This window comes from Balearica regulorum, chromosome 7 (genome assembly GCF_011004875.1).
Source record: "Balearica regulorum gibbericeps isolate bBalReg1 chromosome 7, bBalReg1.pri, whole genome shotgun sequence".
Lineage (NCBI taxonomy): Eukaryota > Metazoa > Chordata > Aves > Gruiformes > Gruidae > Balearica > Balearica regulorum.
The window spans coordinates 30,731,136-30,756,178 of record NC_046190.1 but is presented as its reverse complement, the minus strand read 5'-3'; the positions used below and the strand labels follow the sequence as shown (position 1 = coordinate 30,756,178).

Genomic DNA, 25,043 nt, shown 5'->3' with positions numbered 1-25,043 from the left:
GAATATATTTTGAACCATGACTGTTCTGCTGGGCAGAGGACAATGGTTGGTGACAATACTATCTTCTAAATAGCTGCTGTGCCAAAAATAAAGTAAAACGTAGGATGTGGATAGTGATATTAACCCCCTGCCCTTACCAATATTGCCAGTAAAGCATAGTGTTATAAGCATTTAATGAAGACACAGCAAAGCTGATGCCAGTAGGAAATCAAACCCAAAAGGCCTTCCAGGTAAATCTGCTTGTCTGGTTATGACACAGGGAAATGCTTATTTTCTGCTGTGGTATACGACCGTTTGATCTAAACTAACCTGTTTCCTGAATACTGCTGCCTCGCCTTCCACTTCAGTGGTCTCCTCCTCACCTCCTACAGTGCTTAGTTTGCAGCAGGAATACTGACTGCATGCAGTGTGTGCTGATGGGATGTGGCTAGAGTGTGACTTTAGGAAAGCAGGCATGAGAACTTGAGCTCTCTTTCATGCATGAAGTAATTACAAAAGGAGAAAGGTTCTGTGGCTCCTTCCCTTGCCTCCCTCTTTTCACGCCTGCCTGCATGGGAAGGAGAGTAAGTTTCTGCTATGTAATATAGAGGCCGCTTTCTCTTCACTGCCATTTCTCTCTCATTATGCACAACTGTGTGGAGTGTATCTTCAGTAGCAAGGAACAAGTATTTTAGGGACTACTTTATCACAAAGTCCATCTCTTGCGTATCACAGAAGTGTCTGAAGCCTTCTTCAGGGGCAGAAGAAGGGATGCCAATTTTTGACTTGTGCACTCAGGTTCCCACAGGGACCAAGTTGATTTTGTGGCTTCTCTAGCAGTGTCTACCATGAGCTTCAGTGACTGGGACTATCATTACGCTATCATTACATGTATCAGAAAATACATCAATATTTGCACAAATTTTGGTTTGCAAAGTTAAATAGCTAGAATTTTGGTATGGTATGTGGTAGTACCAGATAATGACTTTCTTTAATCAGCTAACCTTTAATCAACAGCTTTCTGCAATATACATGAAAATTAATTGACTAAAACTTGCTCTCAAGCACAATAACATTCTTTGTTCTACTGCTGTTTATCAAAACCATCTGACACCACCAAGACAAGCTAAGGCACCTTGATCTCCTTCCATTGTTTGCCAGAATTTCCAATGATTAGCATTGCTGACCTGCCCAATTGCCACAAACTTCCCCTCTGTACGCTAATCAGATTACCAAAATCCTTTTGAAAGATATACCTTATTTTTCCACAACAGCCCATGAAATAAAGCAGACTTCTATAGGTAGCTTTCTCATTTAAGGAACATAACTGCAATAAAGAATAAGTACATCAGTTTAATATATCCTGATCCCTGCTGACCTTTTAGCACCTAAAGAGTGACAAAAATGTAGGAATAGACTCAGTTGTCTCTATGGAATTCTGAATTAAACCAGAAGGGAAAGTTGATCAAATACCATGTCTTTCTTCCCTAAAATACTGCTGGAAGTTCTGTGGGAAAAATAAATATAGAGATCATAAATTCCTTGTTTTCAAGCCAGTTTTTTTTTTTTTTTTTCAATTGATCAAAGATGGTGACCATAAGGTATGGTGTATCCATTTGAATGTACTCACTTAAAATTGAAAATGTGAGGCCTCCAAATGAAATTAGCAAATACCATGAAGCTTTTCTCAAAGTAGTTCATGGAGAAAGTAATGCTTAAGCTAACACAGCTTATTAAAGCTCAAGATTCAATTTTGTGGGTGGGTTGGGTGTGTGCTGACCTATATTTAACATCTCATCTTTACCATCTCAGTCTTCTGCGTGTTCCTGTCCAGCATTTAACTTTTGCATGGTCAGAAACTAACATCACTTTCATTCCTACCGTGCAACCTTTAAGATTCTCCTATTCACCCTTCTGCTGATGTAGATGGCTAACCCAGACACCGGTGCACGATGCTACCTTCCTCTCTGACTACTCCCTTGCATTGCCTTCAGTCCAACAGGGAAAACTCAGTTCTTGCATGTAGCAGGCTTTCCAACAAGCACGTGTAATGCAGAGGTACTCAGTTGTGGTCTGTGGATCATCAGACTGGCTCACAGAGCTTTGTTTAGGGTGAGCTGGAGAACTGGCTGATAGCATAGCACTGGCACTGCTTCCTTTTATTCTGCTTCTAAATTGCATTAATGTCAGCAAAATTACGCTGAATGCTAATAACTTCCTAATAGTTCATTTCCACGTAACCATTTGTTGTAGTAGACCCAGAATGTTATATGATTACAAATGAGAGAGAGGGAAAGTAAGAAAATCCTTATGAGAATTTTTGAAATAAAATGTAATCCACATTCTGAAAGAATGATGACTGCCTCAATACATACGGTGTACTTATTTGGTTCAGGAACTAAACAGAAAACACACATTAGTATATTTCAGCTGCAGCTTCAAACTTAGGGTAATACCATGCAGAGAAAGTATGAATTTTCCCATCGTTGATGTGCACAAATTAAAAAGTAGCTCTAAAAAACTACCAGCTGAAATTGAGATCTATGGGTTCTTGTTCTTCTCTCAGCTTTCCAGGAGAAAAGTGAAGTCATGATGAGAAAGAACACTTCAGCAAGAGGGGGATAATTTCCTAGTGTACGATACCTAAACTTCTGCAGTGTTTTTTGTCTATAATGGCCACAAACAGAAAGTCCTGATCCTGTGTTCAGGTGCCTGCTGTCAGATACCTGTGCTTTACCAGTGGGGCTATAAAAAGCTAGAGGGAACCATTCAGATAAATCCAATAGCACACTTGAGGCCAAGATAGGGAGTAATTATCTGAAATATATCACAGCTCAAATTGCTCTGCATACTCAGAATTTTGCAGTCTTTGTTCTTATTAAAGTGATGTGTTTAGTGATAAGACAAATTGGACTACACAAACTTGCATGCCAAATACATAAATCTTGGAAAAGAGTTAACTTTTACCAATATGGATGCTGCTGTACTTCCAGCTGCATTTCTTATTTGACTGTTAAATGTAACAGTATACCATTAGACGCCACTAAAATGCATCCATAAGAGGTATTTGCTTTGATTTTTAGTGAGCTGCTTTGATTGAGTTCCATACTACTCATTAAGAATGAGTTGTTGGTTGGGTTTTTTCCCACTGAATATATGATAATGCTTTTCCTATTCTGTGGCACTGTCTGCACAAACCAGGGTACCTTCTGGGAGAAATGTATTTCCCTGTTTTGGAAAGCAGGCACACTAGCAGCGTATACTGCAATCGTTTTAGCATGGGCTGCTCACATTCTTAACTACAGTGGCTGAAAAAGAGAGACTAGCTCTTCTACTCCTTTTTTCTGATCCCAGGCTAAATTTTAAACTAAACTGCATGATAGTTGTCTTCTGTCCTCTCCAGTTAACTGCCTGTGATTTCTTTGTGTGTCTTATGGTGTCTTTGTTAAGATGACAAAAATATAGCTGTGGGGGAAAAAAAAAATCTCAATAGTTTTATATTAATCTGACCATGGAAAAATTCTCAGCTGCAAACACAGAAAAGCAGAAATAGCGTCATTGGATCAGAACAGCATTTAATCAATCTCAGTGTCCAGTTTCCAACAGTGTCAGTATCTCATGCCTTTGAGGGAAAAATGTCTGGAAGGCAATAATGAAATAGCTTTCACACAACTTTACTGCCAGACACCCTATAAGATTTTTTTAAAAAATTACTTTGTGACTTCTACTTCTTAAAAAGCAAATTTTATTTGTTGGCAAATATGTTTATGTAAATATAAGTACATGTTTGGATGAAAGCTATTATAAGTCTAATAAGAAGTCCTGCAAATCTGCAATATACTACTAGAAAAACAGAATTTTCCATTTCAATAGATATAGACCCTAATAATCTGTAAGTCTTAATAACTATTCTTTGAAAAAAGACCAGTATATATCTGTCAGGTTCTATAGAAGACTATTGGATTATTAATACAGGAAAATACTGATAAACTAAGTAGTAATATTTAATTAAAAAATGCATAATCTATTATTAAAGAGGATGAGCTGATATTTTTAAATACCCAGTTGAGATTCAGGAGAGCTTATGTCAGTTCTTTGCCCTGCCATGGACCTTCTTTTTGACCATGAGAAATTCTATTAAGTTTCTTATTTGTAGAATGAGAAAAATAGTCTTGTTCCATGAGAATGCAGAGAAAATAATTATAGTATTCACTTATTTCTTGACTACTGAAAGACAGAAGAGTTGAAGGACCACATGGTCTCTCGGGATGCTTCATGTTCCTTATGTCATGAGATCTTCATTACAGATTAAATTATTCTGTCTCTACAACACTGTAATGGAACGGAAAGGAGCTATTCGAGAGAGAGTCTAGATCTGTTATCTCCTAAGGAGAAGGCAGATGGAAGGTGCACAGGCTCTACACCTCAGGTCGCTTGTTACTTGTACTTGTTTGTTTGGGAATCTTTTATATTTGGTTTCCAAAAATAAAATAGACTGGGAAATTATTCCAATGTCCAGTACATACAGTTGGGATTCAACAGATTTATTTATTGGAAACTCTCTGAAATTTCTTCAGGCTCTGTTTAGGATCCAATAGTGCACGCACAAGCTTAGCTTGCAAATGAAATTTACATTTTGTTACTTAAACTATTATAATTCTTGCTAGTGTGTGAGAGGGAAAGACTCTATCACTCTGCCTTTATGACCATATCATGTAGTATATTTTTACAAAAAGAAAATACTTCATAATTTTCATTGTATAATGTACTGTGTAATTGGTCAGAGTATATTGCATAAATAAATCTTGTTTATGTCCAATATGTAATAAAATCTGGGAGTTGCACTGTTCTCTCACAATAGTCATTGACTAAGGCCCTTCTATCAAAAGCTGTTTCAGCTGCGGACTAAAAGGGCTGCAAACAAAAAACCATGAATATTAAATCTCTCCCAGATCACTCAAAACTACTGTCCACTAGTGTCAGTTACTTGAGCAGCCTGTGTAGCCATGGAGATACAAACTGCTCATAATATTCTGAGCTAAATTCCTTCATGTTGTGAAGGTATTGACTTCACTGAGCCTGCTCCAGGGATGTATTTGACTCGAGAGTAAAATTAATTCTGCATTTAGTTAGCAAAAAATATTTGATTGTAAAGGCTAGAAATCCAATAGTCTGTTCCTCAAAATGCATGTATTGCCAATAAGAGACACATCTGATCTTGAGCCTTTCTCAGTGTCAGCCAAATGGGAATTACTCCTGTTCACTGGGAAGAATTCCTGGCAGCAAAACCATGAAGAAATATTGTGTGCCTTTGAGCTCGTCTGTCCCTTTTCCTCTCTGCCTTTTCCTTCGCTTTATTTTGTGGAAGTATGTTTACTATACTTCTCTCTCTTCTTAACCTTCACAACTCCCCTGCCATCGTCAATGTTATCCTATACTTGTACACTCACAGAAAAAGCTTTCATGAAATCCTGACCTCAAAGTCAAGTGGCATCTTTCTGCATTCTTCAGTATAGTCGCACTAGTGGAGCAGAAAAGTTTGGATCAGATTAATAATAACAACAGAGGCCTGACGCTGCTGCTGCTTGTCCCCCAACTGCCTGCCTTTTAGTCTGACTATAATGTCTTATAGAATATTTGGTAACACTGGAAATAAACAATGCTTTATTCTTTTCAGGCTGTGACTGTATTTTTTAACATTCTTGCATGATTATGGCTCTTGGTATACTAACGCTTCCCCCAACACATGTACAGTTTCTAATCCATCCTCCTCCACCTTGTTTCATCCTGGCTTTCTTATACCTGATGTTCCAGTGAACTCACGGCTTGGTTACCACAAAGATAGTGTTTGGTTTCTCATTGCTTTAGAGTGGTGAACCAATTGATCTTATTGGGGTATTTTCTTTCAAGACAGGTTCTTCCTTTTTGACCGTAATAACATTCTTAGACAGCCAGATCTGAGGGTCATTTCTACTTCTGGGTTTGAAAATCTGGCTTCGATCCATATATTTTATGGGTTACATTTTAGTTAGAGATTTTAAAAATTGGTGGAGAACACCTATGCCCAAACGTTTCTAACGTAACCTGGACTGGTTTTTATAACTTTACTGGAGCTAAAGTATAGAAAGAGTATGTGACTGTACATATATATGTGTACATACATAAACACAGAGACAAATATATGAAATACTACTAATAATGTGGAAAATATTAAGAATAGCCTTCCAAACATAATGTAAGAGAATGATTGGAGCCCAACAAATCCACATAAATAAATACATGTAAAAATTCCTTTTTTCAAAGGAATTTTCAGAAAGAAGATTCAGTTGAGTAAATGAGGACATTTGCTTTGTGCTTTGTAATCTGAGATCCCATTTAAGAAAAATGTTCTCATTTGGCATATTTCAACTTTAAACATGTTTAAATTCCAGCACAATTCCTTAAGTAGGAAAGGACACAACTACCCACTACACTGCTAAATATTGAGACTATCTCAATTACTTAATTGGATTTCAACCTTAGCAGTCTAGGGGTAAAGGATTCTATTTTTAATGAAAATACCTATGTCTTAACTTCTTACATAGATACACAATTGATTGCACTTAAACTGATCAGGGTTTTTTTAAGCATGTATATGTATTTACAGAATAGCAGCCAAATTCGCTATCACTGAAATTCAGGCTGACTTACTCCTTTACTTCAGTGAAGGAATTTGACTTGTTTCTAATCCAACTTAGATTGAGAAAACTAGTATTTACTTGGGTAGGACAGAGAATTTTTAAGTCATGCCAGACGTATATAATCCATCTCGTAGGAGTCTTTATTAACTATTTAACTGCTTAACACTTCAAAATATAGGATCCTTAAGGACTCCCCAGGTCTGATTATTTTTATCGCTTGGAGCTGGCATCAGAGTTATGTTCCATTGGAATATTCTTGAAATTTTCTTTTAAGAGGGAACTTATTAAAGTAAAGAACTATGCCTGAAATTATATACATACATATGATGTCTAATTTATAACTGTTAATTTTCCTTCATTTTACTGTAATATTGAAACAAAATTGTTTGCAACTGAGAAGCATACAGTAAACTTGCATATTTGGTGGGCTTCACTTAGTTGTGAGAAACCTCTTCAGCTCTCTATATTTCTGAGCAACCACTCTAGGATGCTTTTTGCAACCAAACATTTCTCCTCAACCCCTCTTCTTTCTTCTTTCTCCCTGTTTTTGGTTCGTTTGGGGTTTTTTGCCACCATTAGCAATTGCATTTATTTTATTCATACTGTATCCCCTCCTTTCACAGAGACAAGGAAAATGTTGCTGCAGCATCAGAAAACAGGTAATGTTTGCTCTGTGTGTTTGGCTTTCCTCCTATGGTTCTTAGCTCAAAACCATGAAGTTTGTACACTGCTTGAGCAGATGATGAATGTGGAGGTTTCAACTAAGTGGTTTTGCTGGCATTTATTTCTAATGTAGACTTCAAAAAGGTCTGTGAATGGGGCAGGTGGGGATCATGTTTTTCAGAACTTATAAACTTGAAAAATAAGAAGCTTTTATCAAATGTTCTTGAAATGGAGTATTGTCTGTTTGTGATGGAGTTTCAAGAACAATTTCCATTTCAAACTTTGCCTAGATTGTTCAAGATGTTTTTAAAATCTAAATAAGTTTATCAGTCTGGTATTTTAAGAACATTTATGTATCAGATTCTTGCATTTCTTGATTTACCCTCGATGGGTTGTGAGGTTCAAAACATAGTATGTCTGTGATAAGTTCTTTCATTTCAAAAGTTGTTTTCTCCCAAAGAATCTCAGCACATTTTGCAGTTTCATATAGAAATGTATTGTTTTCTATTCATGTACCAAAACACGCAAGTACTGAAAAACAGGTACTTTTTGATTGAATCTGACCAAAAGCAAAGAAAAGCCTCTTATTAGTTTGTAATTAAAAGAATTCTATCTCACTGCTTTCCTCTGTCTTCATTCCTGCCTAAACGATGCCAACTACTTTTTATAAGAGTGCTCACATTTGAACAAAGGTTGCATAGAGTTAAAATCCAAGTGCAAGCATTATCCTTACTAATGACTCAAACAATGGCAACTGGCACTTGGTACAGTAGGGAAAATTGATATTTATTTTTAAATTAATTATGTCAAAAGGATGAAATAAACCCCTTGATGCCTGTATAACAACTGTATATAAATCAATTGAAAAAACAAGTAACACATGTTAGCATTTCACTAGCAGTTTCATTTGTGTAAAATCATCTACAGGACTACGCAGCTGCTCCACTGAAATATCTTTTTTTAAATTATTTTATTTCATTTTATTTTTACCAGGAACAATTTCTGATGTATGACTGGTGTTAAGTGTCATACTACATTGCCTTAATCTTGCATGGTTTGTCATACCATAGCTTTTTTCCACCTCCATTATCACCACAGCTCTGCTATGTGTCTTATTTTGATATTCCCAGCAATGTGGGTTCCAGATTTAACACAAGATAACTTTTTTCATTCTTAAAGTCTTTCCTGGTATTAAACAGTAATAAACTAATAAATATCAAGATTTGCCATGACTTCATCTGCAATATCATAATGATCTCCTATGGTATAAGGAATTTGGGGATACAGAAAGAGGATACAATATTTACAGATAGAAATCTTCTTTCAGGAAAAAGACAAGACAGAAAACCAAAGCCTTCATTATTAAACTTAGATTTAACTTTTCAGTTGTGATGTTTAGCACTTTTGTTGTTTTTTGTTGTTGTTTTTTTCTTTTTTCTTAAGGCTTTACTCCATATATATGTGCTGTCTTAAAGGGCCAGGCACTAGCATTCTAAAATGCCACTTTATTTGGTATGGTAAACAGTAAGCACGTGTATCTCTGAAAACTAAAAAACATTGAACAAACTTTTTCTATTAAACTACCAGCTTCTTCTGTGGCTGGAATTCTGTCTCTCCCTCAAGAACCTTGCTATCACTTAAGAAATTGGTGACATGATAATAACTACCTCATTTACAAATCCCCTTGTAATCTTTGTTACCCAGGCCTACAGCTACTGCGCATGCGCCACAGTATGTGACCTCAAGTATTTGGCATCCTCCTAAATCAGGCACCATGGATGCCAACACTGACAATGCTAAGCCAGTGGCCTCCAAGGGGTCTGTGAGGCTTGGAGCGGGTACAAGTCAGAGGGAGGCCAGTTACATCACTACTGGCCAGAAAGTCCCTCTTGCTACATCCAGTAATAAAAGGTACACTGTGATGTGTAACTGCATAACTGACCTGGTTTGGAGCTTTGGAATGGTTTGGTAATAACAACCTCTAACTCCTTCAGATGGAAATGCCCATTGCCTAAAAGGCAGATGTCCAAGTTCTACAAATTCCAGCAACTTCTAGTTCATGTGGGTTTTATGTTTTAAGTGGCACTCTTAAGGATCTCATCTACAATATAGAGACAACAGTCATTAAGCACCTTCTGCAGAGGAACAGCAGCTGATATTAACTCTATTTCTACGAACATTCCCACATTCAAATGCAAAATTTTTCCATGTTATGTCTTTCTCTAAACACCTTCTCCAGCACTTTTTTCTACAAATGCTACAATAAGAGATAATTTTTGCCTATTCATTTTTTAATTTTTCTTCTCTATCTTTTCAATTCTGTACAAGAGATCTGTTGGAGGATTTGAAACAAGAACTTCATGCGTTACATAAAGGAGACTAAGTATTGCTTTAATAATCCACTCAATATTTATTTGGACAGAAAGACTCAGAACTTAAGACTTTACTGAGAGAAAGAAGCATAATCTGCACTTATTTTTTAAATGTTAGAGTGCATTTGTTGCTGTGTTTTCTCATTAGGTATGTTAACCATTATTATCCTCTTAACCTCTACTGATCTGTGTTCCTTTTCATGAGTGAAATCAGTTATGTGTGTTTGTTTTCATCCACCTAACTTACATTGTGTATTTTATGTTTATTTGTAACCACAAATATGGAGATGTTTGAGAACATCCATTTCCTTTGATTTCCTTAAAATGCAAAATACTGTAAAGATTAAAAGTGTATGAATGACTGTATTAAAAAACACCACAAAAACCCTGTTACATACGTAAGAATGAAGCTGTTATAATAGATGATCTATTTTATAAAGCAGCATTCACATTTATCAGTTCTTAAAATTCTTCTGCACCTGAAGAACTAAAAAAAACCAGATTTAAAATCTAGAAAATAGGCAATCTTAAGGGGAAAAAAAAGTTATTGCATTTGAATATCTAAATAAAATTATTTAAAACTTATAGTGGCTAAACTAAAACCAGTCATGTTAGTCTGAGTTCTTCCTATGAAACTGAATAAAGAATTAGTAACCAACTGCATGTAATGTGTGTAACGAGATTTTTAAGGTTATATCTACTTCATTTACACTTACTCCAATTCCTTGTTCCATTAATTTATATATTGTACTCTGCAGGAAGGTGCAAGCCTCTAACTTTTTAATCATATAAAAAGAACTGTTACAAACAGCATGCAAGATAAAATTTGCTTGTATTCCTTTTAAATTTTTTATAAGGTATTCCAGTATATTTGCATTTATTTTATTTATATGTGTTCGTCTAGTTCAAATCCATTTCCACACAGGTCCATGTCCACCCATACTCTTTTCTTTCTTTCTTTCTTTTAAACATACATCATTGAGTATGTGTTTTGGTTAACATTTTGGAGATCATTACAACAATTAAGTAACTTCACTGTTTTCCTCTATTCAAGGTATGAAGTCTTGATTATTTTGAAATCTGTAGCAAATTCTCTTTCACTTCAGTGAAAATAGAAAGAAAGACAAAATAGGTGAAATCCTAGTTGGTATTTGCTTTTAGGATATGCATTAAGTTCCATTGTTATGTGCAGTATAGTTTCACTCTTTTCCTGCCAAATCAGAGATGTGTAAGTACTAAATTTTGACTCGACACCTTTTAATGCGACAATTCCAGTACCCAATTCCAATGCACAGGTAGAAAAAAATCCTGTGAGTATTAAAACTCAGTAGCAGACTATCTCACGATCCATAGCTGTGACGTACGACGTACAGTTACTCTGCTGCATAGTCCATGTAATTGATACTGTATTAGCTAAGTGGAAGAATTTACATCATAATGCAAATGCATGAAGATGGAAGAACTGATCTGAATTTCAAATGCATATTAAGATAACTGTTGCAAAACTTCTGATGTCATGATTTGAAAACCAGCATTGCAAACGATATTTTCAGAAAATTCCTTGTTATGTAGATAATTGCAGATGAAACTCATAACGGAGAAAATATTGATTTTTCTGCTTTTGTCGTGGGTTGTGTTCAACTTTGAAATTGGTGGGCATAACAACCACGCTTCCATTTCAGCTAATCAAACAGTATAATATTCAGCTAAATTTAGATTACTAAACCATACAAGAAGGTGGAGAAGGAGGACAGGGGAAATGGGACAGGCCCTTGAAGACCAAGGGGTATCACAAATTCTGAAGTACCAAGTGCTCATGCTAGGTCCCGAGGAGTATAACTTGTTGAGTCAGTGCTTCTGAGAGAAGCAAAATAAAATATTACATAGAATGGCTGAAAGACAGATATTAGAATTTGCCATTGTGCAAATATTTTGGGGGGGAAATTTTGAGAGAAAAAATGTTTGAGGGCTAAGGTTTGGCTGAAAACCAGTTGTGGAACTGTAAGCTTTCTTTTATTTGATACTTACTGTGCTCAAGAAAGATTATTTTTTTGGGGGGGGGGGGGGGGGCACGCGTTCTTTGTACATTGCACAAGAGAATCGCCGAATTCCATCACTCTGATAGGAGTCATTTGTAAGATCCCAGAGATGGGGCAATATACTTAAGAGTTAGGTCAAAAGAAGTAAAAATATATCCATTATGTTCTTACACCACTGCTCATGGACAAGACAACTATGTCATGTATAGTAATGCCCCAATTTAAAAAAAAAAAAAAAAAGTATTAGGATAACTACTAAAGAAAATGAATCTATAGCATAATAATATGGCATCAAGAAAAATGTTCCTTATGCCTCGGGGACATATATATGCTTATACTGTCACTGAAGTTTGTGCCCCAAAATAGTATAATAATCTGAAAAATCAAATTGCAATTAGTTATTTTTCAGTGGCTTATTTGTTCTGTGGGTAATAATTCATAAAATGCACAGTAAAATCTGCCTAAACACAAATTTAAGCTTTTTACTTTTCTTGATTCTCCTTTTTTCCCCCTTTTTAATTTTAAATGACCTAGTGATTTTTGTTAGATTTATTGACAAGTGAATAATGAATGTACATATAATTATTCTTTTGTTGATATTAAGTTCATTGAAACAGTCAGCAGAGAACTTGAATTTTGTAAGTCTGCTTAATGACTTTTGTTTTGTTTTTCTTTGATGTAAGAGCTAGTGGAAGACAATAAACTGAACCTCCCAAAAGATTGGTTCTTTTCTTAGCAGTGAATGGCTTTGACTAAACTATCTTGCAAAGCTGTCTAATAGATAACTTTGCCCCATTTGTCTATCTGTAAGAGATGAGTAATACTTTCCAAATTTGCGTGAGGCTGCAAGGCTGAAATATGTTAGTGAGCGCTGGGTGCTTTGACAGCCGGCGATGAAAGACACCAGTAGTTCAGTAGGTTACTAAAATGGCCACAGGACATAAGACTAGATTTTTATCATTCATTTCAATTAATCTATTCTGCAATCAAATAAAGAGTAAAGGAATTAAACATTAATATTTCTGTTCTATGTTATCTGTGCCACAACAGCACAAGAGGCCCAAAAGCATAACAAGTCACACTCATCACTCAAGTGGTTTTAAAACTGGTGTAGAAAAATTTTATGCTACATCTTCCCCTTGTACTTTGCATACTATTTTATGTGTAAAAAGGCATCTTCTTGTTTGGGTTGGCTAGTGTGATGTAGGTCAGAGATGAATGGACTCCTTTTAAACGTCTCTCCACTACCTGTATTGCACAAAACTGATTAAACCCAACACAAAAAACCTGTGCTGACTGGAGTTCTAGACTATCAGAATCTGCAGGAAACCTGCTGATACAAGATTATCAATAACATCCTTTAAATTGCTTTTCTTCATCTAATTAAAAACTTTACTCCTAACATAAGCTTCAGCTCCAGGAGTAAATACTGGATGAAATTTATCCAAACTCAAAGAGTTTGTGACAGGCTCTTTGCAACCATTTAAGTACTGCATGCCACGTTTCCTGCCACTGGCTTCAGAGGGAGCAGGACTTAAATGCTGTGTAACACCTGGGATAAATTTCAGTCAAGCAGGACCAAAACTGCATTACAGTCTTAACTACACATCCGACAAGGCCTTTGCATAATTGTGCTTATCCCGCAGTAACACAGCCTGCTACTATGTTTGCAGGTTCAAACATAGTAGGTTTTATGCTCTATGTTTAAATATGCACCTTCATAAGACGCTTCTTGTTTTATTTAATTTAACTCTAATTAGTACCCCTGTTGAGCATGCTCCGGTGTCTACCAGTTCTGCCTCTGCTCCTGCACCATACGCTTCAGCACATCAGCCTGCTGCTGCTGCTCAAAATACAGCCAGTCTGATGACACCACCAGCAACCACCTCAGTAGTGCAAGAGTCTTTCTCATCCTCCTTCCAAAGGTAATGCTTCCTTGCTTTGTCCTTTCACAGATACACCCCTGTGTGGCTCTGGAAATGCTGCATACACATTCTTAAATTAAGAATGTAGTATGTAAAAGCTGTAGCCTATTTTATATGCTTTTATATATTTTTGGTGTGTTTTGAAGTATATTGTTCATGTTTGCAAAGAATTTGCAAATAAAATTGCCCTAAAAAATAACAAAAAGCAGCTTTAAGTCTGCAATACCGTTAACATTTTCAGAAAGCAAGTCTAAGACTAAAGCTAGAAGTGTTTTTTCACCACTTGTAATAAAACCAAAATAACTCCTCATAATAGTTACAGTGGTTGAATGAAGGTTCTTTTAATACTGTTACTGCAGTATGACATGAAAGGGAAAATTAGAAAATGTCATTTATTCACGTGATTGAGCTTACCATTTGGTAGCAGACGTCAGTAGAACATGGTGGACAATGAGCAATATGTCAATAAAACCATGCATTTGATGATTGACTTGCTCTGTAAGGTATTAAGTAAATTAATTTCTATTAGATGTATCTATTCTCTTTTTTCTAATGAGATTTGGCTATAGACCTAAAGTGAGTTTCAAGGAGGTATGCATTCATAACACTTGTACAGTGGGAGTTACATTTGTATATTAAAAGTTGTCAGTCTGTGATGAAATGTGTGGGATTTATACTGCTGTCACTTACCTTATAGTAATTTTAGGGATAGTAAGGGTGAATTCCTTTGGTGCATATTATTCTTTTCTCTTTGGTTTTTTTCCTACATGAATATTCCTAAAAGATGTATATTTAGCATGCTTTAAAAATCCAAGGAAAAATATACTTCCGGTAATGTAAACTACTTTGAGTAATTGAGCCCTAAAATGTAGTTTGACATATCTTATATGTGTGCAAATGGAATTGGAAATGTTCTCTTGGCTCTCTTTCTTTTTTAATTTTTGCTAGTTGACTTAAATTATTCATGTATACCAACTACTTAGTTTCTGACTTTAGTTAGTTTTTTACCTAACCATGACCTGCCGGACCCCAGTGGTTTTATTCCAGTGCAAGAAAACCAATCACCCAGCCAGCAAAGAAGGTTTGAATAAGGTGGTATCCTGTAATCCAGAACTGTGCTATAAGGCACTCTGATGCAAAATAATTATAAGGTTTAAGTAATTTTTATCTTTCAGTTGAAACTGTAACATGAAGAAAATGGGTTATCTAATATATGCTTTAAAAATAAATGCCTCTACTAAACTAATCATGACAATGATTTGTGTTTTAAATAGGAGAATCTTTTGTCTGGTACTGCTTGTAGATTCAAAAGTTTAGCTTGAATTAAGACTCAAACATCTTCAGATCTTGCAGATAAAAACATGTATCGTTGACAAAAGTCCTGTCCTGAAATATTGTCTTTCTTAGTTATCGATAGACTCTGGTTTAAAGACTTTTACATAATGTGTGCATTTCGTCTTGTGTTCTGTAGGAACGTGCTTGGTTGTGCTATTCTGTAAGTCTGCAGATGTATGCTACAGAAAACCTGTTCCTGGTAACTATGCAGCAGTCCTCTTGTATCCGAACTCCAAAAAAGCTTGATTTTTATGTCACTTTTTTTGTCCTTGTTGAATTATTTTGTACATGCTTTCATGTGTCTTCCGCAGAGTGGTTGCAGCCCCAAGCTCTCTTTCACAGCCTAAGCCTTTCCATGGGTCCAAGAACATGTCATTAGCAGCTTCCACTATTTCATCTGCTATCTCGTCTCAGTCTAGGTATATCTGTAAAGCTCTCTTGTTTTTCTTTTAACTTAATCTGGTTTTATTCTGTATTACTCTCTCCAATTTAAGGTTTTCAACTTCTTAAGAGATTGGCTTGGTAGAGACTCTTGAAAAGCATGATATGTTTAAAGGAATAGCCTTCTTGCTTATCTTTCATGTTAAAACTAAGCTAGGAAACACCTAAGTTTTAGATTTAGGATATGTGAACAAAAGATCCTTTGGAACAAAGGTATTTCAGTTGGTTGGTTTGTCCTGGTTTTGCCATCTTAAACTGAAAATATTTGTCTAGTGACACTGGGTGAGAATAACAGACTTTTTTTTTTTTATTATTTTCTCTTGGTGAAAACACAGGATCACAGGAATCACAGACACTGTTTATTATGCTCTTAATCATGACTAATGAAAGACCACCGATAGGGAAAGGTAGCACCTATCACTACCAAGAGAGAATGCTGCTCTACTTTTTCACTGCTAAGCTTTTTCATTGCTTTAACACTTTGTCAAGACTAACAGAGGAGAAAGCAGTAGATTTTGAGATTCATTATTTGAACATGATCTTCATAAATAATGAAAAACTGCAACAGCAATACATTTGAGATTATAATTATTCCTGTCTCTCTTATCTTGAAATAAAAAGGTAGTTAGGAATCACCCAAAGGTGATGTTTGAAATTTACAAAGCATGCAAGTTTGAAGGCTACACATCAAGTATAATGATCTTTCTCAAGCGTATCATAGAAAACAGAAGTTAAGGGCTATGCATAGGTACATACTTGAAAGCATTTTGGCTTCACATCACTGAAACCAATGCAAAAATGAAATAGCTACAGAACAGAAGATCAGAAGAGTTCTGAGTTTCAGGATGTAAACATGGCTGTTTACAGCCATGGGAATTACATAGGGGATGTAATTACCATATGGAACTGATGAAACCTGAGAAGTAAAACTAACTGCTCATCTAATTCTGTTTATTTGAGTGGAAGTATGCTAAGCACAACTTTAGTTTCAATTAAACTATGGAATGTCACCAGAATGCTACCAAGAATAGAAGGTAAGAACAGATGCAAGGGTTTTACTACCATTGACATCTAGTTTTCTGTATGAACTTTCACAATTCCAAAGTGATGAGTTATTTAGGGAATTCATTATTTGTGGGTATCCATCATAAAATACCTTAAGAGGACCTAATTTTCACATTATGAGTACTCAGTGCATTTCAAAAGTAATTCTTACACTGCTTTTTCATTCAATCCTGTGGTATGATTAAGGTCTTAAATGTGAAGACCACCCTCATAGTGAAGAATTTTTTTCCTAATATCTAATCTAAATCTATTTCCTTAGTATTCTACTAGCTTCAGTGAGAAATAGCTAATAATAGGTCTCTGAAGCCTGCACGTAGTAGTAGTACTGCATGTAATACTCTTTATTTCTGCAATATATGCATATCTTATTGAGCATCTTATAGCACTGATGTCACAAAAGGCCCTGTTTCTTCCTCTTCAAGAAGAACAACTGCATAATGAAAGACTTTAATGAACAATTTTGGAGGAATGCAGAAAGATAAAATCACAGATGCATTGCATATATCACTTTTAGGACTCCATTGATAAAATCTTAATCAGGTTTATTTTATTGCCCACCCAAGATTAGAAAGGCATTTTACACTTGAGTGAAAAAATTCTATTAATTGACAATTTCTGACTATCTTGACTAGGAGGATATAAGGGGAGCGCTAAAGAACACATCACACTTTTAAAATGTCAAAACTACAGATTTTCCAGTTTTAAGAAATGGCTTTATTTCAGAAATAAAACTTCCTTTGGATTTTGTTTTTATTATTCCATGAAGCTGTCTGATTAGAAGACAGACATAGGTTTGAACACTGAGAATCCTGCTAGTCATTCTAAAATTGGACAAGATTTTATTGATTTACAAGACCATACTTGGTCACCTTAAAACTTCAGAAATCCTTATGAATATATGAATCATAGCATTGTGAGCTTTTAAATCAGAGTTGTAAAAGTGGTAGATCTGTAGAAACTTTTCAGAGGCAGATAGTTTATCATCATAGAAAATCTTTAAAATAAGGCTGCCCAAGTAGACAGAAGGCATATTTTCACAAAATGCTTAATGCATGCATACTTTTTTTTAACTGAAGGCTATTAATTTAAGAAGCTATAGTTCCTTTGTAGTAATCACAGAACTATGGATAGACCTTCTGAATCCCAGAACAGGCACTCTTCACATTGAAGTATGGTAGCTATGTTGGTCAGGAATAGAGTATAACAGTTACTTGCGACAGATTGACAACTGCTGGCATAGCTTTCATTTTCCATGTTACCTTTTGGTATAAGAATTAGATGTAGATATTTTTGTTATCTTCTGGGATAAGTCTACTCTTCCATAAAAGAGCCCTGTTTTCATTACTGTCTTGGAAATGACAGTTAAGCAACAATTATGTATAATTTACATATAAAAACCTAATAAATTAGTATAGTCATTATTTGCTTATACTACTTGCATAGCTATCTTAGAGCTAATATAATACTATTTTTGATAGAGCCTTTATCCATTTTCACATTCCTTTCACAGGGAGAAGTAGAGTGAGGCCTTGAAACTATAAATCCATTTGTAGTTATGTATCAATATGGACTAATCAGTGTGAATCACAATTTTAATGAGTAATGAGGATAAAAGATCACCTTGAGATATTAAAATTTACTTCCAATTCAAATGTCTCTTATCTCCTGCATTAGATTGGCATGGACAATTTTACCCTTTCCTGCCCTTTTGAAAGGAAGCAGGTTGTCTGGGGAGGCTATGCATCTCCATTCATGAAGGTTTTCAAGACACCATTCAATAAACACTGAGCAACCTGGTCTGAGCTCAGAGCTGGCCCTGCTTTGAGCAGGGGGTTAGATGAGAGACTTCCTGAGGTCTCCTCCAACCTGACAGATTCTGTGAATCTATGAAAAACAACTGTCCGTTTCAGAAAGCTATGCTTTATTCAGGCTACTAAAAACTTACTAAAAACTATTGCTCATACCTGGCAATTATTTAAGTCAAAGATGTAAGATATACAGCATATCAGCTTTATAAGCTACTGCCCTAAAATCTTACTTCCCAATGGATGACACAGGTATCCCACTTCAAGCTGTAATCAGCAGGCAAAAGTTACTGTCTTAGCTAATATCTCTCTTGGAAGTTCAGTAATTCAGTGAGCCTTTGGGCATAAAGGCAAATCAGAAACTTGTAGGACTTGTAAAAAAAATTGGTTCCCTGATAATCAGGTAGAAGAAGCAAATTCAGTTTGGGGTTTTTTTGAGTTGTGTTGCAGCTGAAATAGGTTCTTTATCTTTATGCACTACCTCCATGTTTGTTTTAAAAACTGTAATGTATTATAGTTCAGTGTATTCAAACATAAGGGACTACAACTGGCTTCCAAATTAATTTATAATTCAATTTTTTGAGCATCTGATAGTGTTCATTTAGTAATCAAGCAATGCATTAGCATGCCAAAATATGGACTTAAAAATCCAGTTTCATTTTGACATATACCACTGGAACACTGCAGCATTTCATATAATTTTAGTTCAAAATAAAATATGGATGACTTTAGTTACAGCAATATCCTCATCCTGTAAAACATGCTCAGGTAGAATGAGTCTGAGATTTTAGCACCATTGTTCCAGTGTTTGTTGTTGTTTTCCTTCAAGATACCTTAAAAAGATCCACCAAGAATATGCAGGAGGATTTCTTTATCAATGTCCTTAACTATTTAAATCTGATTTTAAACTTTGGTAGATCAGCTCTATAGTGATTTTGCTTTGGGAGCAAAGGTTGTATGCATAACACCTAACATGAGTAAAATCTTTATAATGTTCCTAAAGAGGAGTGTTTGAAGTAATCATTAATCCCTAACTGATCATGTTACTCTTACTTTTAAATTCGCAATATTAATCTTACTTTTTCATTTAACAATCTTACTTACAAAGAAAAAAGTATATCATATATTTAAAATAAGCTACAAAGATCTTTATGCAATTGGTTATTTCATCTGGAGGGTAAAAGCAGAGCAACCAGTAAGACAGCACTCTGGGAATACAAAAACAGAAGAAATGATGGAAATAGTTACAATTACAGTTCAAAAAGGAAAGCGTAGCTTCTGTGATCCTAGGATTTTAATCCAAACACTATGTCTGTGATAAAAGGAAGAAAACTCTTCTCCAGAAGCTAGGAAAATAACTGGCATGTGATAGGCTTCTGGTAATTCTGGCAAATGTGGGCTGTGCTCCTGCGTGATGTGATTGTTGCCATGTAGCCCTGCACTGCTCTGCATTTAGACTGGAGCCGTGTTCATTCTGAATCCTCGTTTCTCAGATCGTACCTTCTGCAGGCTTTGAAGTACTTTCTGTATTTACATAAATGAACCATCTATGTTCTGAAACAATGCTGTTCCCTAAGAAAGAAAAAAAAAAATCTACTTGTTTACCTAAGACTTTGTTTAGTATATGAACAGTAGAATGGTACTGCAAGGGAAAAGTTGAACGTGATGGCTTGATGTTGTTGCTTCAACTACTTCCAGCCTGTACTTTCTGTGGGGTTGTCCTAGTTGCCTCAGGCTACGAAACTTAGCTGATCTTTGGACTTTAGTTCATTCAAGGTTTGCTTTTAATATTTGATGCAACTTAAGCTTATGATATGACACTCACAAAAAGAAACTCATACTTATTTTTGTGTGCTAATGCAAATAAGTGGTGAATGTCAAAGAAAACAGCCCAGTGGTTGAATTAGAATTCCTGAACCAAAGAAGGAGCAAAACTGGATGACAGTGACTTATGGAGCAATATACTCAGCTCATTTATTTATGTTACCATTATTCAGGTTTCACTATGATTCCTAGCTTAAATAAGATAAGCAAAATATAATGTAACACTGACCTTATATAATTATAAATATGTACATGCTGTTTAGTTTAGCACATAAAAGGATGGTTTATTCATAAAGAAATTCACTGTAGGACAAGATATCCCAACTTTCCTGGCATTTTTTTTTCAAATATAACTTTTGTCTCATTTTAGTTTCAACCGGCATTCTTCCACCTCCATCAGCTACCAGTCAAAGAAGAGGTATAAAAATGTTTTGTGCAGCTACTCTACCTTAAAAGCATTTAACAAATCAGTTTATTGCTGCTAGTGGGCATCTAGTGAAGTATTAACCTAAAAATTATCTGCTTAGAAATATTTACTCTTTCTTTTTCTGACAACTAATAGTTTTGAGAGCCAGTATTTAATTTGCTGCCTGTCACATGCCATTGGCTGCTACAGATAAATTCAGTAAGGGTGCTTTCACTGCTTTTCAAGATGCCATTGCTTCCTGTTCCATTAAAGCATCTTTGATCCTTAGGACATCTTTTCATTCTTTCTTTCTTTTTTTCCCTTTTTTAATCACATGCTATTTCCTTTTCAGCAGAAATTCTGATAAATCTTTTAACTTCACTAAAACCCTTAATGGTGTAGTATAACACTTTACTCTCTTTGACAAGCCTTTTATCTTCCTTACTCTATTTGATATGCATCATACACTTGTAAGAGTTCAGTAGTTGACTTCTTTTAATTTTGCCATGATTTTGGTACTATGAATACAATTTTGTGTGTGTGTGTTGTTTTTTGTTTTTTCAACTTCTTTTCACTGAACATACAGGGAAATCTAGGGGCATGATTTTATCATGCTATTAACTTTGGGAAACACTTGAATTTTGAATAACCATTTTTCTTCATGACAGTCTCAGTATCACTAATCTGGCTCAGAACTTCTTAATATATTTTGTGCATTAAGAGAGCTTCACATGAATCTTTCTGCCAATGGACCTGCACATCTGGGAGTAGACTTTCCTGACTGTATGCCATTTTCAGATTAAGGCTGTATGACACATGATTTAAAATATTTTAACGCACATTGTAAATATTGATCGGTGATTCTGTAAAGGTAAGTATGTTTTACTGACTTTCTGTCTAGTTTACCTCGAATAGTAAACTTTAAAACAAGGAGAAGTCTTTTGATAGTGTGTATTTGGCTAAAGGCGTTTTGAGAGCTGCCTGTGAAGCCAGTGTACCTGAAGCGTACCTCTTCCTGTCTGTGCTATGGCAGGAGGACTGATCCAGGGACCCAGAGTACAGCGTGTTCTTACGCACTACAGATAGGGTATCAACAGGAAATAGATGATAAGAACAGAAGGTAAAAAGTCTCACTGTGCTTAGAACAGCTTTGGCGGCTGTAAAATCACAGCACAGTTCACAACGGAATTTACAGTGAATACAAGCCCACTAAAACAGTTTATCTCAGAGAGTCCTGTTCACTCATGGTATAGTGGACTCAAATCCAGCCCTAAGCGCTAGACTAGGTACAGAAAAAAATAGCTACAGTCATTATAGCAATAGCTAGGTTTCTAGGTCTAACTAAACAGACAAAATAAATTAGCCTGAGACAGCAATGCTATGCAAACTAGATCTACAGTATAAGCACTGTCAGAGTAGCAAAAAGCTACGTTGTGAGGATAGGTTTATTTTGTTCAAAATTAAAAATCAAAAGTTTACATTTCTCAGAATGCTTTTTTACCTGTACTGGAAGGAATTTGCTGGGTTTGCCATACGCAAAGGTTATAACGTGTTCTCTCCAGATGGCATCTCCTTCCACTATTAAAGAAAGTACAAGTTAAGATGGACCAATGGTCTGGCAAAGCTGGACGCTTCTTTTGTTATGCTGACAAATGTTTTCCTATAGACAATGCCCCTATGGAAATAAATTCTCAACTGTCAGCACAAATGGATAGGGGTCTGGTTCATACAGATAGTGAAACTGAAAGGAAAAAGAAAGTAAAATTCTGTTTTCAGGGTAAGAATGATGTTTAATAGTGAATGTTTTTTTATTACTGCACACATCTCGGTATCTGTTGCTTCCCTTCCTTGTACTTCTTTATTCTCTCTTGCTTTCTTTGTTTGTAATGTGCCTTTAGTGGTCTAAGACGCGAAGTCACTACAAATAGAATCATCCTAAGTAACGGGCAAATAGAGGAGGCATATATTTCAATGTGTAAATATAATCAAACTGAGAATCACCATCTGAACCATAAATTAGAGAAAAATTATTTCCTACTGATGTTTGAAATCCTGAGCAAATGGTTTTAATTTAGGAATGCAGAAATTGTATCATAATATTGCATATCACATGCTTTTGGGTTAGCTGAATCTGAACATTGGAAAAATTAATGTAAATTGTGGTTTCAGCCTAAATAGGGAAAAGAGTTAGTTTCAGAAATGTTTTTAAAAGGTCACTACAATATTTTTGAAGAGAGTACAATGCTTATAAACAGTAGTTAGTATTTGCAGTATTAATTGTGCTGAGCCAGTATCTTTTTAAGTCAAGGAGATACCCCTCATTGATTTATCTTAGACAAGAACAGGCCTGTTTGTAGAGGGACAGAAAACCCAAACTTTGTATGTATATTCCTGAAGTCTGATCCCTTGTTAACCCAAGAGTTCCTTTAATAAAATTGTCATATTCCTTCAGTGAGCTATTTTCTGTGATGACAAGAGGAACTTGCCATTATTTAATATCCTCATTCAGCTAATTTTTCTTTCCAAAGAATTGTCCAAGCCTTACTTAGCAATGATAAAGACTAATGAATCTTACAGTATTCTCTCTGTAGCTCTCAAGAACAGTTCCCCTTGGAGTGCTTTGGAAGCTGCCCGATCTGTTATTTCATAATCAGTAACTTTTGCTGTTTATAAAGTTGCTCGTACCTTCATTTTGCTTTTAGAAACACAAGCCAGTCATATACACCAACACCAGTTTCCGGAAGCTACAGTGAAAGTCCTGCTGCTTCTGCTACTTCAAAACCAAGGGTTGTTACTACTGCCAGCATAAAGCCCTCTGTCTACCAGCCAGGTAAGGTGACTTCAAAGTACTGAAAGGATTCAGAAGAGAATGTACATGCATTTCCTTTAGAAAAAGAAAATGCAAAGAATGCACATTTTGCAATAGGACACACACATATCAGGAAATATTTATATGCATGGAGTTATCAGGAAATATTTATATGCTGCTAGTTTTGCTTCAGATTATCTGAAGATTGAGGATTATGTTGTTCACTCCAAAGCAGAATACAAATACATGTGGAACAAAAGGAGGAAGAAGAATAAAAGCAAGGAAAAACCTGTACTAAAATGTGTAGCCTGACTTTTCAAAAGAAATAAATTTTGAAAATAAGCCAGTGCGCCCAATTAGGAGCCCATAATTGATGAAATAGCTTAAGAACGTACAACTCGGGAATGAGATAAAATAAGTGAAGGTAGCTTGCCTAGGATATATTTGCAAAATAGATAAGGCCATATATTTAACTTCTCAAACTCAGGCTTATATTTGAAATAAATAACGACGTATAAAAGTACTTTGTAATGGTATGCTTCCATTTCCCACAGCTTCAATCACTGAAGGAATATATTTGATTATTCATTCATGTGGAAAATATGCTCCTTGATGTTATTTAAATTCACTTTATATTAATGTGTTACAAATGGAGTGAACTTCTAAAACCATTGATGACCAAAATGTGAACCATCAAAATGAACAAATTAAATGAGGCAGCAATATAAGTCTAAATGCAGTTCTGTTTCAAATTAAGCTTATTCTGATCTTAGCAAGAGAATTAAAAAGTTGATTTATATCTTGACAGTCAAGTAAATATGGAAAGGCCAAGAATTCTAACAATCTTAAACTCCGTCTTCTGTAATGCTCTATCTCTGGATCTACTGAAATGAAACCAGTGCAAACTTAGACATAAAGCAGACAGATCAATTGATTGATCCTCATATTTGAGATACAAAGGTGAAAAAAGCCAGCTCATAACTATCATGAGCTATTTAAGGGTCTCAAAGTCCATAAAGGTTTCAGCTTCTCATTTGCTTATGGTTAAGTGTGTCAGCATATACCGTGTTCTCACCGAAGGCAAATTATTTTTGTCTTGGAAAAAAAAAGAAAGATGAAGACAAAGGATTTATTTCCATAATCGGGAACAGAGAAAACTGTGACAAGTCGAAATATCTCCTAAATCCACTGATTGATACTAAGCCCCATGCTCATTTGGGGGAAGTGTAAGCTCCAGTTCTCAATACAAATCTGCCACAGAAATATATTAGTAGCTATATCCAATTAGTAGCTGTATTTGTTAAAGAAGAAGCTGGCTGATGAATTAGACTCAGAATAAGAAGCAATGCTTTTGTTTTCCCCTGTGATGGGCATCTTGTCTGCAATTCCTTATATTGCTGGTTTTAAGCCTCATTGCTTCCCAATAAATGCTTAAAATACACAGTATGGAAACTATGTTTTGTGTCACTATGTACACAAAGAACTTACTTCAACTTGTATATATTGTCTGCCTGCATGTGAAATATTCTTATTTTGCAAGCACTGCAAGGATATAATATAGTCTAGAGAACAGGAGAAAATTTAGAATAATATGTAATGTGATATATTACAAAGATAAAATTCAAATAGCATTAAAGTTTGCAAAGAAAGAAACAGTAAGTGTCCCTGTATTATTTAGGAGTTTGAGATATACCATAAAA

General features: G+C 35.4%; 1 protein-coding gene and 1 long non-coding RNA gene across 20 annotated transcripts in view; one reads left to right on the top strand and one right to left on the bottom strand.

The window, feature by feature from the left end:
* LDB3 (LIM domain binding 3) overlaps positions 1-25,043 on the top strand; it is a 128,194-nt gene that overhangs the window by 86,116 nt on the left and 17,035 nt on the right. For 4 of the 19 annotated variants that reach the window (XM_075758740.1, XM_075758741.1, XM_075758752.1 and 1 more), the window contains 6 exons: positions 7,283-7,318; positions 9,027-9,233; positions 13,494-13,658; positions 15,305-15,412; positions 20,499-20,546; positions 23,237-23,364. In XM_075758740.1, coding sequence (XP_075614855.1) covers positions 7,283-7,318; positions 9,027-9,233; positions 13,494-13,658; positions 15,305-15,412; positions 20,499-20,546; positions 23,237-23,364 — 692 coding nt within the window. The remainder of the gene's footprint in view (positions 1-7,282; positions 7,319-9,026; positions 9,234-13,493; positions 13,659-15,304; positions 15,413-20,498; positions 20,547-23,236; positions 23,365-25,043) is intronic. The other 15 variants (XM_075758755.1, XM_075758745.1, XM_075758754.1 and 12 more) reach the window with 6 other exon arrangements.
* On the bottom strand, positions 1,226-12,087 carry LOC142602638 (uncharacterized). Its single transcript, XR_012836390.1, has 3 exons — positions 10,093-12,087; positions 9,265-9,423; positions 1,226-1,486 (listed from the first exon to the last, which is right to left on the bottom strand). It is a non-coding gene; the product is annotated as an uncharacterized LOC142602638 (long non-coding RNA).